The sequence below is a fragment of the Chlorocebus sabaeus genome, chromosome 21 (assembly GCF_047675955.1).
Source record: "Chlorocebus sabaeus isolate Y175 chromosome 21, mChlSab1.0.hap1, whole genome shotgun sequence".
In the NCBI taxonomy this organism is placed as follows: domain Eukaryota; kingdom Metazoa; phylum Chordata; class Mammalia; order Primates; family Cercopithecidae; genus Chlorocebus; species Chlorocebus sabaeus.
In genome coordinates this window covers 60,789,005-60,806,699 of record NC_132924.1, presented here as the reverse complement: position 1 = coordinate 60,806,699, position 17,695 = coordinate 60,789,005, and the positions used below count along the sequence as shown (strand labels likewise).

The following is a 17,695-nucleotide window of genomic DNA, read 5'->3' as shown; positions in this document are numbered from 1 at the left end:
AAATATACATTAAAATCTCGATTATCTGAAACCCAGGGATAATAAGCTAGTCTGGATAATTAAAAGTGTGTTCTTCTAAGTCATATTTTAACTATTTTTGATTGCAAGAAGTTTTATTTGCTTTCTAAAACAGGGGAAGCAAGATAGAATATAATTTGAATTATTCTAATTCAGTCACCTTTCTGAACATCAATTAATATATCATCAGCTAATATTACTGTTGTTACAAGGGCTGTATGCCACTATCCTGAATCATCTTTCTTTAATACTGCTTTTTTGAGTCTTTTTTGCCCTAATTTTACTCTATTTTCTTTGTGTAAGCTTCTTACCTTGACCTGTGTTCCTAATATAACTACTTACTTACAGGTTTTTGTTTTACATGGATGAAAGCAAGTTTTACATGCTTCCAAAAATGGGTGAAGCAATAGACTGTAATTTCAATTATTTTAATTCCAGGTCATCTTTATGAACATGAATTAATATAATATTCCATCAGTTAATATATTGTTATGAGGACTCTTTGCCCTATAGTGTAATCATCTTAATCTGTTACTTTTTTTGGTCCATTTTTCTCAGTAATTTCTCTCTCGTATCTTTGTAGTTAGTTCTTATCCTGACCTAAATGTTACTGTTTATAAAGGGCTGTTTCTTACTTACAGATTTTGTTTTTGCTTCAAATAACAGAATTTGGATATCAGATTATCAAAACAAACTGTAGTTTGCAGAGGGAGCAGGGAAAGAGTATTTTAAGAGGTATTTGATAGGCTAAGCGTGGGTCCCCACAGTTCATAAAGCTGAGCAGCTGGGATATTGACAACTTCTATCTGCCAAAGCCCCACTAAAGTAACATTTAGCTGCAGCAGTGATAAGATTAGTCCTCTATCTTGTATAGGTGTTTATTAGGGTTTCTTATGCAACCCTCCAGTTAGCCTGTGAACGTGCTTTGTTAAGACACCTTCACAGACTAACCGGAGGGTCGCATAAGAAAGCCTAATAAAAAATTTTTATTGCCTAGTCCAGACTTGTAAGAGGCAACTGCCCCTCCACAGGAAATACAATCCATTTCCCTGTAAATTCTGGCTTTCTGTAGAAAATGTAATTTTCTCTGCCTTAATTATTAGCCTACCTACCGTGAAATGGTTTGAGTACTGGCTTACACAACTTTATAGTGTGAGTCACTGTAGAATGGATTTGTGTTGGTATTACCTGCCTTCTTTAGCATGCATTTTCCCATTTAAATAAAGGCTTTGTGGATTTAGGATATTTAGTTACTGGATAGGAAAACACCAAAATGAGGGCTTTTTCCTTTCTTTAAAACAACTTTCATTATTGAAAATCTTTTAATATTAAAAAGTAAGTTGTTGATCTAAAATTCTGAGTGGCTTACTTATTCACCATTGCCCAGGTTTCTGGAGCTACCCAGAGGCTATTATATATAACTTGGGCTTTTAAAGTTTAGTCAGGGTTCATAGGATACCTTAAGTGGTATAGTTTTCAACTATTATATACAGTGCAGCTTTAAAAAGAATTTTTTCCTTAACATGTACTCCATAAACAATATGAAAATAGGTTATAACTGAAATGTCTATATTTAGTTTTAGTGGCTGCTTGAAAGATGAGTAATATTTCTAAGGAAATAGCAAAAGTAAGTTTTTAATTTTCCAGAAATAATTATGGTTACTTTATATACTTGAATAACTTATTACTACTAATGTGGACTCCAACATAATTAATTTCACATTTTTAAATTAAAGCAATTTTTTAATGGAATGGAAAAACACCAGCTTATCTTACAGACATTATAAACTTGTCTAAATGCCCTTTCAAAGTCGTGACGTGGAACTTGGATCCTGTCTGGCAGGCTTTTTTGTGGGCGTATTAATTCACATTCCACCTGTCAGTGTACCTATAGGTAAAGACATTAAACCACACCCTCTGTTCTGACCTTTTCCTCAGGGGACACTGACTAGAATCCTTTGGCTCAGCATGAGAGGCTACTTGAATAGCTCAGTTCAAAAGAGCTTTTCCTTTTGAATAGAATGAAGCAGCAAGAGCAAGGGAAATAATGTTGCAACTGGATTTCTCAAGACTGCTTCTATGGAGATTTCAAACTTGACCTTCCCTGCCAGGTTCTACTTTGAAGGCTTACTTATTACTATAGACATCGTTGATACTAAAAGCAGTTTTATTGCTCATCTAATTAGATGTTTATATTTTTATTCTTCAAGGACTTAGTTATGCTAGTTTAAAAGGTGTTTTTGTTTGCTTGCTTTTTGTTTTTTGTTGTTTTTTGGTTTTTGTTTTAGTTTGGGTTTTTTTGAGGGGGGGATGAAGATTGATAAGAGACCTAAGTTTTTTTAGATTTTTAGTTTTTTTCCTGGACTTTCCCTTCCTTTTATTGTGCAGTTGTATGAATTAATTTTATAATGTTTATTTGGTGGTGCTAAAAAAGGAAATTTTTATACTACTATGATAGATCTTGATAAACTAAAAAGAACTTTTTAATGTACTAGAAAACTGATAAAGCAAATTAGGAAGCTTGGCAGCTATATCTTCTGAGATGGATTCTTATAGCACCTATTTGGCAACTGTCAAACTCAGTGGCTCCTGGTTAGAAGAGCAAGATGAAGACATTTATGAGGTTGAGTCTCGTGTGCCTTTACCACATCCTTTTCCTCTATGTGAACATTTGGATGAAAATAACTCAGTAATTGTTAATACTTCTATTTTCCATTTTATTCATAAAAGAAACGGACATATATTAAAGCTTATTTCTAAAATTTCACTGCCTACCCCTCCTTATTCAGTAAGTATAAAAAATATTCATTTAAACACTATAATGAGAAATTAAATTTTCAGTGTCTATATTAATTCTAAATGGGATAGAACCTTGTTTGATGTGTTACTATTCATTCATCCTAGATGTATTTAAGGGCTAAATTTGGTCTGAGTTCCAACTTGGCTATGTTTTTAATTACAGAAAGCAGAATGAGATAATATTACATTTCTCCAATGCCAGGCAGGTTGTTTAAAAATATCTTGCTTTTCCTTAAGATTCTTGCTTTTGTATGTTTGTGATGCCCATCCTGAATAAGAATGGAATAATTATTATATTTGAGAGACTGGGTATTGTGATACTCATAAAACAGCTAAGTGAATTGTCATTGAGCAATTAGGAAATATTTACAATCATGATATATTGGATGTTCCAGACAAGGAAAAAAGGAAGCTTGGGTTCTATTTTAATATTCTTAACAACCTAAGGAACTTACTTTTTGTTTTTAATATGCCTCCTAATCTTGTGGAACAAGACCCCTTTCTGCTTTTTATATGAAATGTATTTTATAAACATTGTTAAGGATAAGTGTTTAGCATAAAGAGGCTTGAATATTTAGTATTTCAGGTTCACTACAAGTTATTCAGTATAACTAAAAGTTATTCGGCACTTTTTATGACTTTCATAGCTTTATCCTGTACTAGTTAATATTTAACAAGCCAAATGGTTTTCAGAATAGTTTTGTTACTTCTTTTGCAACTTTTATATTAAAGTGACAGAATATTAACTGATACTTTACATGTACTTTTAATGTAATTATAAGTTTCTTAAATATTTTGGAAATATTGAATATTAAATTTTATATACTTCATATTGTTATAGATATTAGAAATAAACATACTCTGAATGGAAGAAGATTCTTTATTAAGTATTTGGATGAACATTTGAAGGGTGTCTCTTATCTCCCGATAAAGTATGAATCTCATCTGCTGTAATGAATGAAATTTTTTTGCTAGATTTACTATATTTGATTGTTCCAACTTTTTTGTTTTATAAAACTGAAGTTTTTTCTTGTGGTTTTATGATAAATATTTAAATGGATTATAAGCCTGGTTAAATCTTGTCAAGAAGTAGAACATGGAAACAAAGACTTATTTAATTTACTTACCTAAAGCAAGCATTTATTTTATTGTAAATCCTTTGTTGTATCCCTATAGTAAATTTGAAAAAGGAAAAAAAATGCATATCCTTTTTAGTCATGTGTATTTACTAGATAGTCATTATGTAATGAACAGAAAAAAATGACATATGTGTATATAAAAGCAATTGATATGTTTTTAAAATATGGATTGTGACTGTAAATTCAGGAAGTAGTTGTATATAAAATAGTTCATACTTTATTATGTGTCTTTATAATAAAAATTAATGATATTAATTATCCACACTTAAAGGAAAAACTCTTGCCAACTAAAAGTAAAAATACTCCTTTTGAGATAACATATTATGGGTATTTTAGGAAATAATTTATAATTTAGAATGTAGGATTAATTTTCTATTATGAGTCTTATATGTGTATTCATATTAATTTTAAGTATGTTATAAGTGATACTTGAAATATCCTATTAAAACAAGAATAATCGCATACTGGATATTTTGGAAATTGATTTAGAGCGGCCATCAAAAACTATAGTTACTCAAATCCATTCGCCATGACAAATGCTGCTCGGATGTGAAAAGCAGAAGTCTTTAACAATAAAGTATTATTTAATATTATCATGATTTTGTAATACATTTTCGATATGTGTCTATAAATTAGAAACCACTACATTTGATCATATTTTAAGCTTAAAATGGAGTAATATCTTTTTAATGCACAAAGTACTTTATATATAAATTTACAAATTCTTATGACTTTACTGTGAGCCTGTTATTAATATATGTGATGATTTTTTGTTAAAATTTTTGGACTAAATACTAGAAACATTTGAGTTCAATTTTTTCCCATGTAATTGTTTCAGTAATAACAGATAAGCAGGTACTAATATTCAAAAGCTCAGAAAACTAAGGCAGAGACAGTAGTTTTCTGCAGTTTCATAGAGCTCATTTAGTAGCAGTGATCAAGAGAGCTTTGGCCTTAAGCCTCCTATCATCTTAAAAAATTGTTTAAGAATATAGTCAGTATGTGCTATTGGTAGTATTTTAAGGAATCTGTGTTTATGGTTAATGTCTGTGTATTGTAAGGTTTTGAAAATAAGCTGAATATTCATGAGCTTTAGATGTTTCACAAATGGACAGAAATACAAAGCTTTTAGTTAAGTACATGGATTATAAATATAATTTCATTTTGTTGTGCCACTATGGTTTTGTTAATTGATGCCACTGTATTAATCATGTATTATTAGTCCCCTACAGTATACAACAGATACTGTAGGAGTCACAATCCATAAATACTAAATGTAAAAGAAAGTTTATCATAGACCATATAGCTACATAAAATTCTTTGGCAAATACAATAAATGCCTGTGCTTTGTTAATTTTATATCTTCTTTTATATGATAAACTACACAGCCATTGATTTAAAGTGGCTTATATCCAAAAGAAGCATATTCTTTTGTTCAGTAAAGCTAGAATATGTCACTTTACAGAAAGTTGTGCACAGCCAATATAAATGTCTCCTCTGATTTATCCTGCCTGCTAATCTTAGCATGCACTGGTAATATCTAAATGACTACAATTCAGTAGTGTATCTTTATTTTAAAATCCCCCTTTTTTCCAGCTTTAATGGGGAACGAAACTAGTATTTCCACACTTTGTTTTCTTTTATGTATTGTTTCCCTCTTTGTTTAGCTTGAACATGCGAAAGTTACACAGACAGAGTTGATGCGTGAGTCATTTAGACAGAAACAAGAGGCAACAGAGTCCCTTAAGTGCCAAGAGGACCTTCGAGAGCGCCTTCATGAGGAGTCCAGGGCCAGAGAACAGCTAGCTGTGGAGCTCAGTAAGGCTGAGGGTGAGCAATTTGCCATTGACAACTAAGGGTACAGAAATTTCACTCTTAAAATAGAGACTTTTGATGCACAGCCAGGTTTGGAAGCCGTCAATCCAATTTAGAGTGACTATTAAAAAGTACTTGTGGTTTATCTTCAAAGTTCCTCCAAGCAATTTTTAAAACTATATATATATATATTTAATTATAAAAAGAATTTATAGAATTACAGAAAATATTAATAATTTCAGAAAATACCAAAAAGGATGGTGGTGACTTGTTACCATAATCACACCATCCTAAGACAACCTTTGTAATTTAAAGATGAGGAAACTGAAGCTAAAAGATGTTATTAAATTGTTAAAGGGCACCATTACCATTAAATGGTGATTCCAGGCTTTGAATCTCTAAAGCCCTATGCTCTTTTTAATTCTTCTCTGCTGTTACGGGTGTTGGCCTTCTAAAATTACTTAAAATACCAACTTTCTAATTTTCAAAATGTGATTCAGTTCACAAGCATCTAATTTGTATTAAGCTTTTCAGAAACTTATTGTTTATATCTGTTTAATAAAGTGAGTTACACCTACGTGATGTGATACTTTAGTATGGCAAAGTATTAGAAAATTCAGAGAAATTTCATGTTTATGCACAATGGTAAACAATGAAATGTCTGCATTGACCATACCCTATTAAAGGTTGGTAGTAGTTGTGATGAGCAGCAAATTCATTCAAGACTTTTAATAGGTTGGAATGATAGAAAGTTTTGCTAACAGTACACCTTTTGTTGTGTATATTAAAACCTAGTGGATGAATCTGAAATGAATAATAGTTCTATTTTCTGTTAATTTTATTTTATAGGTGTCATTGATGGCTATGCAGATGAAAAAACTCTTTTTGAAAGGCAAATTCAGGAAAAAACTGATATAATAGATCGTCTTGAGCAGGAGTTGTTATGTGCAAGTAACAGATTGCAAGAATTGGAGGCAGAGCAACAGCAGATCCAAGAAGAAAGAGAATTACTGTCCAGACAAAAGGAAGCTATGAAAGCAGAGGCAGGCCCAGTTGAACAACGTATGTATTTTCTGAATTTGTATGAAACATTCCACTGATTTTATTTATATTCTTCAAAGGCTTAAAGTGGCTTTTTTCCTCTTTCAGTGCCATTATTCATATATTTTATAGAGAGATTTGAAAAATTATAAGAAAATCTACCTTATAGATAAATGTCTCATTAACCAATCATGTGGAATTAGGTTTTTTTTTTTTTTTCTTTGTCTTTTTCTTTTTCCTTAGGCAGATGTTAACAGGAAAAGATAGTTCTTCATTTATCCTCAGACTTCTGCTTCAAGAGAAAGCTGCAAATAATGAGGCAGGATATTTTTAAAATTGTATAAGGTTTAGTTCTAATAGCAGAGAAGCAGCAAAAATGTATACTTGGATTAAATATCTAAAAGCACTGATCTGGCACTAGTAATGAGCAGGTGGAAGGGATTTTTGACTTGCAAGCAGAGTAGATTTAAAAAGGTCAGTGGCTGGTAGGCTGACATCTAGTTTAAGTAGGAATTCAAATAATACTTAAATGTATAAGTAACCTTTCATTTTTCATTAAATAAGAAATTAAGTAATATCTTGAAGTGAAAGTTTGTTTAGCAGTAAATGTCAGTCTTTGTAACGATGGAACTTTAAATCCTGTTTACCATGTCCTCTTTTATGTTACACATGCAGTTGGATTTTTAAATGTTTTAATTTTTCACTTATTTCATTTTATCGGTTTAGAAATACAGCATACATTTTTGTAATATAGTTAAATTTCTTCCGGCTGCTCAAATTAATTAAACGGGTTTAGTTTGGAATTTTTAATGTGGAAAGTATATGTCATGCAAAATATTCAAGAAATACTGGAACTTCTCAAAATATTACCAGTGATAATCAGTGTCTTCAACTCTTGCTTTTGATACGTGTGTGTGCATGTGCATTATCCCATTTTAGGAAGTGGGAGACATATAAATTATACTTTTGTTGTATCTTTTTTTGTTGTTTTTCTCTATTCTCCTAGGACTAGTAGATGCTGCAGTCGATGCAGCAGCGGGAGCAGGTGTGTGTATACAATTGCATGGCCAGTGTTTGGGTGGTAGACTTGAAACTCCAAAATGTGGGTGACCTCTGGATTTTCAACCAACTAACATCTCTAGTTTTGCAATGTTGCTGTTGTTTCATACTTACAGTTTTTAACAACAACAAAAAAAAACTTTTCTTACGATAAAAGTACAAATTTTCATTGAAATTAACATCTGAGATTCATACTGACCATCATCTTATGATGTCTGTTTTTGCATAGAGCTTAAAACCATTTTGATTTTGTTTGTTTGTTTGTTTGTTTGTTTTTGAGATGGAGTCTTGCTCAGTCGCCCAGGCTAGAGTGCAGTGGTGTGATCTCAGCTCACTTCCACCTCAGCCTCCTGAGTAACTGAGACTACAGGCGGGAGCCACCACACCTGGCTAATTTTTTGTACTTTTAGTAGAGACAGGGTTTCACCATGTTGGCCAGGCTGGTCTTGATCTCCTGGCCTCAGGTGATCCGCCCACCTCAGCCTACCAAAGTGCTGGGATGACAGGCGTGAGCCACCGTACCCAGCCAGTTTGATTTTTTTAAGAAAACATTTAATAAATATATTAAACTCTTTCAATCTATGAGTTTTTAAAATGTTCCTTCTAAATCAGGAAGTATGTAAGATGATGGTAGCAAAAGATCAATAAAATTTAATAAGTGACTTTTTGGTTGATTTATTTTTGTATTAACATCTAATATTAGTATTGTTTTAAAAGGAAAGCTGTTTTCTAGAGATTCCTAGTCCTGAGTACAATGTTGGCATACCAGTTAATTTAAAGACCCTAGGGATATGTTCTTTCCATTTTCTTCATTAGAAGATTGTTTTATTTTTACTATATACACTGTTATATTAATAATAATAGCTAACACATAGTGCTTACCATACCTCAGACACTCTTCTTTACATATATTCACTCATTTAATGCCAAAATAACTCTAAGAAATCAGTAATAATATTATTCTCAGTTTACATATAAGGAAACTAAAGGACGTCATCATAATTGTCAAATGGGAGTTAAGTTGCTGAGCTAGGTTGAGCCTGCAGTCTGTTCTTAAGCACTACACCATACTGCCTCTCATAAATGTCAGTTTTCCCTTGATCCACATACATGTGACCATGCAAAAGCAACTCAGGAATATGGATCTAATAAGGAGTAAGACTAACAGGAAATTTCAATTATAGCTGTATTTGTATTTCTGTAACTCTTAGACTTGCCTTGGTTAAAGATTTACAGTGTTTGATCTTCATGTTTTTTGTGTATGCAAATAAAATTGACTTTATGGGTTTGGAATGAATTGCTTTTTGCCTGAGGTGAAGAAAGAGGTGAGTTTTTTTCTGTGCTTGAATTTAATTGGACTTTGTTCTTTGCCCAATAGTAAAAATAGATGTTTTTTGGTCATTTGCTATGTTGTTTTCACAAAAAATATTATTTTTAGTGACAGGACATATTTTTGTTAATTCTGCATAATTTTATTAATAGCTTGTTTACTTATATAGAAGTATTTTAATATAATTTTGATATTTTCATAAGAGAATATTTACTTTCATGTGTATTTAAAATTATTCTCAGCCTTTTATTTCATGAAGGTAAAATTTGGACATAGTTATCAGGGATTTCATTATCATAACATCATTAATTATGATTTAATTCAGTATACTTTGTATTAATGTACAGAATTACTACAGGAGACAGAAAAATTAATGAAGGAAAAACTAGAAGTACAATGTCAAGCTGAAAAAGTACGTGATGACCTTCAAAAACAAGTGAAAGCTCTAGAAATAGACGTGGAAGAACAAGTCAGTAGGTTTATCGAGCTGGAACAAGAAAAAAATGCTGAACTAATGGATTTAAGACAGCAAAACCAAGCATTGGAAAAGCAGTTAGAAAAAATGAGAAAATTTTTAGATGTAAGTATTCTCAAGTTGAATGTTGATTTTTCTCAGTGGAATGTTCTTTGCTAGTATACTAGGCTATGAATTTTAAGTCATGAAAAGACTGTTGAATTAGTTTTTCAATGTTTTATTAGGTGTCGATTCTGCTAATTGATCAAAAAGTACTATTCCAATCATTAATTTTTATTGTACGGCACTCAGAATTAAAATCAGTACATTTTATTATGTATTGAATTATACATAATAAAAATTATGAATAAGCCCCACTAGTTTACGTTTCCAAATTCAGATCAGAAGCTTATTCTAGTTTTTTATTTAACCACAGGGTAAGATAGGCAAAGAGATAATGGGCCACCACTGTTTCACCTGTAAAAGATACACACAGGTAACAGTGTGTTCTTGGAAATGGGCCTGTGACAGTGGTCATGCTGCCATTACTCTCTTCCAAAAAGATGTTAAATCTCTAATTTCACATTTTTTTTTCCTTTGAGATTTCACTTAAACCTGATATTCTCTTCATAGATCAGAGAATCAGATACTTACTCATTTTATAACTTTAGGCATAAAACCTAGATTAGGATTCAAGAAACTGATTTACCAAACAATTTGTTTTATTTATTTTGTTTAATGGCTAAACTAACAGTGGAATTCCTCCTTTGTTCCAAAAAAGGAAATTCATTTTAAGATGAATATTTTTTCATCCTATATTTAATATTACTTGAATAAAAAAAGAAATGTACTTCAAATAATATTTAGATATTAATACTTGAAGTTTTGTTGAGGAGCCCAAATAGGTTATATGGCATATAAAAAATAAAATGTTGGCTGGGTGCGGTGGCTCACATCTGTAATCCCAGCACTTTGGGAGGCCGAGGCAGGTGAATCATGAGGTCAGGAGATTGAGACCATCCTGTCTAACACGGTGAAACCCCGTCTCTACTAAAAAATACAAAAAAAAATTAGCCGGCCGTGATGGCGGGTGCCATCGGGAGGCTGAGGCAGGAGAATGGCGTGAACCCGGGAGGCGGAGCTTTCAGTGAGCCAAGTTTGCACCACTGCACTCCAGCCTGGGCGGCAGAGCGAGACTCCGTCTCAAAAAATAAATAAATTAATTAAAATTAAAATTAAATGTTATCTTTTAAAATTTTTGTGGTTTGGGATATTCCATGGTCATCAGTCCTTTGTCTTCAAACAAAACTAACATGTATCTAAAGGGGAAGTAACAAATAATAGCTTCACTAAATACTGTTTGTTCAGCTACTGTCATTATTATTATTATTAAACTTTTAGGAGCAAGCCATTGATAGAGAACATGAGAGAGACGTATTCCAACAGGAAATACAGAAACTAGAACAGCAACTTAAGGTTGTTCCTCGATTCCAGCCTATCAGTGAACATCAAACTAGAGAGGTAAGAACTTTACTGACATTGCTCACTTTACAGTAACTTGTATCAAGTGTAAAATAAGATGCATATCATTAAAAACTTAAAAGTGGATTCTTTCTTTTGTATGTAAATCTTCAAAATCAGAAAACTTAATATTACTTAAGCAAGAGAAGGTAATTAACCCTAAAAATTGTTGGTATTGAAATTTGGAATAATTTCCATCTGCTTATGTCTTTCCCAATTAAATAAACTCTGTTTTACAATTTCTTTATTCCCATTCCTAACAAAAGTGACCAAAAGAGTTATCTCTGTTCACTCTTTACTTTCCCATTTCCTATTCTGTTATTAGTCCACTGCAGTGAAGTATCCAACCCTTGTTTCTCAGTAGGGTTATACTTTCTACTCCATTTAAATTGTTCTTGTGAAGGTGACCCAGAGCCTGACGGCTATAGCTAATATCCAACTCTGTCTCCATCCTACTCAACCATTCGGAGGCATTTATTGCAGCCTTCTGCCATAAATACTTCCTTCTCTTGGTTTCTGTGACACACCTACTCTGCTGGTCTTTCTCCTCTAGTCTTTGTTTCTCCTTTTCCTACCCAACATAAATGATGGAGTGCCCCAAAACTTACACTTGGGCCTCTTCTTATTTCCTATTTGTAGCCTCTTCCCAGGCAGTCATATATAAATGACTCCACGTCTGTATTTTCATATGTGACATCTCTGTTAAGCTCCAGAATTGGATATCCAGTGCCTACTCTGTCTCTGCTTAGATGTCTCAAAATTAACATGTCCAAAAGAGAGTCTTGATTCCTGATTAGCCACAACCAGAGAAAGACAAGCATAAAACATTTTCCTTCTTCATCTCAGTAAATTCTGTTTCTTCTAACCTGCCCCATTGCTGAGAACTAGAATCAGCCTTGATTCCCCTCTTTTTCTCAACCCCTACTTCCAACCCATTGATGGGTCAGATTGCACTACATCTTTCTGTTCTTTGCACTTTTGTTCATCTTCCTAAATACCAGTTGTCATTTGTTTGCCTGGATCCCTGTGGTAGCCTCTTAACCAGTCTCCTGCTTCTCCTTTTTCACCCCAACTACCTGTTTTCCTCATAGAAACATAGTCAAAACTCCACATTTACCAAATGAATGCTACATAAATGAGAGAGGATTCATTGTATGAATACCTAAAGATGGCTTGTCATGGTGATAAAGACATTGTGTTTAGGGTAAGGCAATCCCAGTTTGTATCATGGCTCTGCCATTTACTAGGTAATGACAATAACTAAGTCAGTTAGCCTCTGAAATCTCTGTTAATTCATTTCTAAAATAGAGATCGTAATAGCACGCACATCATAGGAGTGTTGAGCTGGCACATAGTGAAGACTTTAGTATTATTTCTGAAAACAATTTTTATTTTGAATGTAATTTCTGAACAGTTTAGTGGATTTCGTTTCTCTTAAAAGAAAACCAAAGAAGTACAGAGTGCCTATAAACTCCTTGTAATAAAATGTTATCTAGTAGAGTAGTACAAAAGTTATCAGTCTCCACAGTTTCTAGTTATTGCCCCATTTCTGACAAACATATTTTCGGCTTTTAAAAAGTAGTCATTTAGGGACCGGGCGTGGTGGCTCAAGCCTGTAATCCCAACACTTTGGAAGGCTGAGGCGGGCGGATCACAAGTTCAGGAGATCGAGACCATCCTGGCTAACACGGTGAAACCCCGTCTCTAATAAAAAAATACAAAAAATAAGCCGGGCACGGTGGCAGGCGCCTGTAGTCCCAGCTACTCGGGAGGCTGAGGCAGGAGAGTGGCGTGAACCCGGGAGGCGGAGCTTGCAGTGAGCCGAGATCGAGCCACTGCACTCCAGCCTGGGCGACAGAGCGAGACTGCGTCTCAAAAAAAAAAAAAAAAGTAGTCATTTATTGTAGTTCAAAGAATATTTAACCTGTCATTTCCTATTATGTCGTTTTCTTTTACTTGAAAGGTTGGCCTGCTTCACTCATGAAACTTTTAAGAAACTAACAAAGATGTGCATGTTTGATTTTTTTTTTTCTAACTGTTACACCATTTTATTGTACCTACATTGTTGCCTTTTTTTTTTTTTTTTTACCTTACTCCAAATCTTAATCAACTTATTAAAGTTTCTCCTCAGCAACTTTTTTTTTTCCTTTTTTTCTTTTTCTCTTTAAAACCAACTGCACGTATCAGTGCCTTTATTGCTATCATCCTTGAACCTGAAATTATAGTTAAGCTTACATTCCTTTAGTGTTCTGAGAAATAACTGTCGTTTTTTAGATAATTTCCTCAGAATATTTCACTGAAAAGAAAAGGTAGAATTACTTTATTTCTTACCATCACATGTTGCTTTTTTTAAAGTAAGCTTTCCTTCCTCACTTTCCTTACAGTACTACTAATCCTTCCTGTATTCTTCTATCACAGAACCATTCACTTGAAGGGATCTCCATATTATTCTTAGGGAATAGGTCTTGGCACACATCATTATTTTGGTTAAAGGAGAAACGAAGACTAGAGACACTTAGGGAAACCCTCAAGGTGCGCAGATCCCTCTCACTCCCCTTCATCCTTGTCTCTTTCCTGGGCTGATGGAATGTATAGATTGAAAAAGCTTTCCCAATGACTATTTTCAAAATATAGTCCATAAAAGATTTATTTAGGTCATTTTATCTCATACAAGAGTAAATCAGTACTCTGCAAATTTGTCATCTTTATTAGGATTTAGTGTGGTTGTGCCATTAGATAATTCAGCCTTATGAAAAATGCATTTTTCCCCTCTTCCTAGGTGGAGAAAGTCTTAGTCTTAAGAGAAAGAACTTTTTTTAAAGGATTACTTGAAAGCAATATTATTTGTGATCTACTAGCGTTGCTTAATATTTTCAACTTGTAAAATGTCACCTTTGTTGAAGACAACAGTTGCTATCTTTATACAAAGTGAAATTAGCATAACATTAAAAAATGCTTTTTGGAAAGAAAATTTTTGAAATGAAGATATGTTTTATATGCATTGAGTATTCTTTAAAATGTTTGAGAGAAGTGTTTCAGATTTCAGATATTTTGAATTTTGTAATATTTGCATTATACTTACCTATCCAGCAGCCTAATTTGAAATGTGAAATGCTCCAATGAGCATTTCCTTTGAGCATGATATCAGTGCTCAAAATGTTTCAGATTTTGACCTAGGCTTGTTGGTGTGCATCTGTAGTCCCAGCTACTCAGGAGGCTGATGCAAGATTGCTTGAGCCCAGGAGTTTGAGGCTGTAGTGCATGATGATCATGCCTGTAAATAGCCACTGCATTCCAGCCTGGGCAACATAATAAGACTCCATTTGTTAAACAGACAAACAAAAAAGTTTCAGATTTTGTAGCATTTTGGATTGTAGATATCCAAAATGAGAGGTAACTCAACGTATACTAACTAGCTTGCTGAAATTTTTTTTAATTAAATTTTTTGCCTCTTATATTTCAGGTTGAACAGTTAACAAATCATCTGAAGGAAAAAACAGACAAATGCAGTGAGCTTTTGCTCTCTAAAGAGCAGCTTCAAAGGGATATACAGGAAAGGAATGAAGAAATAGAGAAACTGGAGTTCAGAGTAAGAGAACTGGAGCAGGCGCTACTTGTGAGTGCAGATACTTTTCAAAAGGTGTGGCATTTTATTTGGGCTAACTTTATTAAGTGTTTTAATGAAGAATGCTCTTAAATTGTCAACTTCTTGTAGGTATTATTACATAATATGTTTATGTCTCTGTTGACATCATAACCATTTCTGTTTGTTCTTATTTCCAAATGTTGCTTGCATGTCTTAGTCCTGAGAAGGGAAGAGTTTTTTGTTGTTGTTGTTGTTTTGTTTTTTTGAGACCTAGTTTCGCTCTTGTTGCCGAGTGTGGAGTGCATTGGTGCAACCTCAGCTCACCACTACCTCCGCCTCCTCAGTTCAAGCGATTGTTCTGCCTCAGCCTCCCAAGTTGCTGCGATTACAGGCATGAGCCACCACACCCAGCTGAGTTTGTATTTTTAGTCGAGATGGGGTTTCTCCATTTTGGTCAGGCTGGCTTCAAACTCCCAGCCTCAGGTGATCCACCTGCCTCAGCTTCCCAAGTGCCAGGATTACAGACTTGAGCCACTGTGCCTGACCAACTTTTTAATTATTCGCTAATTAAAAGTACACTTTCTACTTCTAATTGGAGAAACAGGATTGCTGCTTCTCAAAAAAAACAAAACAAAACAAAAAAACAAAAACAAAAAAACTAGATAATCAGGATTTAGTTTATGAAATTTTGAGAAAATTTTTACATATTTAAAGGTAGAGGACCGAAAACAGTTTGGAGCTGTAGAAGCTAAACCAGAATTGTCCCTAGAAGTACAACTGCAGGCTGAGCGAGATGCCATAGACAGAAAGGAAAAAGAGGTAAGGAGTTTATTTTTAAATGACACAGTGTGGTTTGAATTATTTTAAATCAGTTACCTTGAAAATATTATTTGAACTGAATGGAGTATATGATCTAAAACCACAGTCGAGGCTGTTTGTCAGCTCAGTGCCAAAATTGACCTTGAACAAGGCAGTAAACATGTGAGTAAGCTGATGGGAAAGAAGAGTGCTCCAGATGGAATAGCCAGTGTAAAGGCCTCCAAGCAGGACGAAGTTCGGAGGAACAGGAAGAAGGCCAACTTAGCAGGCGTGTAGAGGGTGGAGAGACATAGTAGTGTTAGGACAAAAGGCAATATCCGTTTTCTCATAACCATAGAATAGATACTGAATTATTGCTGCTTTGCTGTGTGGTTTTTTTTTATTATAATTGTATTGCCCCGGGAGATTATAGTGCTATTTTACAATATACAGAATATGTTCTTGGTAATAGTAAATTGCTTTAATAGTAAAACAATTATATAAAATTCTCCTTTGTTTCTCTGCCCCTTCTTCCAAAAAACTAAAACTTTACTTTCAGAACAGTGGTAACTTCAGCTTCCTAATGTATAACTTATTTAAGCCTTTGTCTACAAATAGTTTTTTAAAAACATATCCTACTCTACGTTGTCTAGCTATATCTTATCATTTGAAATGTTTTAAATTTTTTAAATTACATTTTTGTCTCTAATATTCTCAGGACACTTACTGTATTTTAACAAATAGTTATGAAGTTAAGCTGCTTTGAAAAATATAAGAATGATTTCGGTATCAGCTAAAACTGTAGCTCAGAAAAACTTGTAGATTAGAGGAGAAAAAAGGCATCTATGTAAGTGACTATAGTTGAAATCATTTCCATAGGAAGGATTATTTTCTCACTATCACATAATACTGAGTAATGTTTATCTGAGAGGCTCTTATTTATTTTGATTTTTGATTTTTTTGTGGGAGGTGGGGAGCACTTTTGTTTATATGTATCTATTTCTGTGTTTCAAAGAGTTAACATTTAAAGATTTCCCTTAAACTGAGTAAAGTAATTATATGTCACCTAAAAAGACAGACCTTCTAAACTGTACCCAAAGCAATGATAGTTGACTGTGGATAGTTGATTAACCTTACTGATTTTGTATTTTTATTATCTTTTGAATATAATATAGCACTGCTATCTTGAATTAAGTATCTAATAACTGTCTACCTTTTACTCAGAATCAGAGTTGTTCAAAACTATTAGAAACTTTAGAGGGCATCTGTCAACTGACTAATGTTTTTTACAGATAAGGAGAGAAGCAGTCAATGAGTAAGTGGTTAAACTGACAGCTGACCCTAATAACAGTAACAAGTACTTTATCAAAACCCATTCACCTGCCGGTAACTGGAGACTGAGAGACAGGAATATAGAGTTAAAATGTCTTTTATTGAAAATAACCTCTTAAGCATTTTTTCCCCAGAAACTAGGCAAATGCTTTTAGATATCTGATGGAGTATAAAAATAAGATGTCCCTATGTATCATGGTATTTGAGATACTTTACTCTCAGAGCCTAAATTTGTATAAAACACTTTTTAAGTTTATTAGAAATTTAGAAATGCAGGATGAATAAAAAGAGAAGAAAACTGCAAAAGAAAGGAGTTTTAGAATTATAGGAGGAGGTAGTAAATGGGGAAAGGATTAGAAGGATTTTAGAAAAAGATACATTCAATAGGTTTTAGCTCTCTGTAGAGGTAATGAGATCTAGCTTACAGTTTGCAATAATACATAATAATAGTTAATTTTGTTGGCCTCTGTAATTAGACAGTACTAAGTATTTTAAATGCCCTTTTACCATTAATACTTACACTCTTCCCCAGGACAGGCTCTGTTATCTCCATTTTACAGATGTGTAAACTGAGCCTTAAGAGAGGTTAAATAACTTGATCATGGTCACACCTTAAGTGGTTGAAAAGGAGTTCCTCTCAGATTTCTGTGAGTCTGAAGCCCTTGTGATACTATACTGCCAAAGCATTGGGGCCTGTTTTGTCTTGTTGGTGAGAAGTATTAAAGACTGCTTAATACCTGTAGCACCAGTATCCAATTGTAAAACCAGCACTGGACATCAAGGAATCTACTGTGTAATTAAGG

The 17,695-nt window shown here is 33.4% G+C and overlaps 1 protein-coding gene across 6 annotated transcripts in view; it reads left to right on the top strand.

The window, feature by feature from the left end:
* AKAP9 (A-kinase anchoring protein 9) overlaps positions 1-17,695 on the top strand; it is a 171,501-nt gene that overhangs the window by 115,249 nt on the left and 38,557 nt on the right. For 4 of the 6 annotated variants that reach the window (XR_012090367.1, XM_073009135.1, XM_073009136.1 and 1 more), the window contains 6 exons: positions 5,624-5,786; positions 6,621-6,833; positions 9,549-9,781; positions 11,057-11,176; positions 14,640-14,816; positions 15,477-15,581. Coding sequence is in view for 5 of the 6 variants with exons in the window: in XM_073009135.1 (XP_072865236.1) it covers positions 5,624-5,786; positions 6,621-6,833; positions 9,549-9,781; positions 11,057-11,176; positions 14,640-14,816; positions 15,477-15,581 (1,011 nt within the window). In the remaining variant the exon portion in view is untranslated. Of the gene's footprint in view, positions 1-2,489; positions 2,807-5,623; positions 5,787-6,620; positions 6,834-9,548; positions 9,782-11,056; positions 11,177-14,639; positions 14,817-15,476; positions 15,582-17,695 lie in introns of those variants that run through there. The other 2 variants (XM_073009137.1, XM_073009134.1) reach the window with 2 other exon arrangements.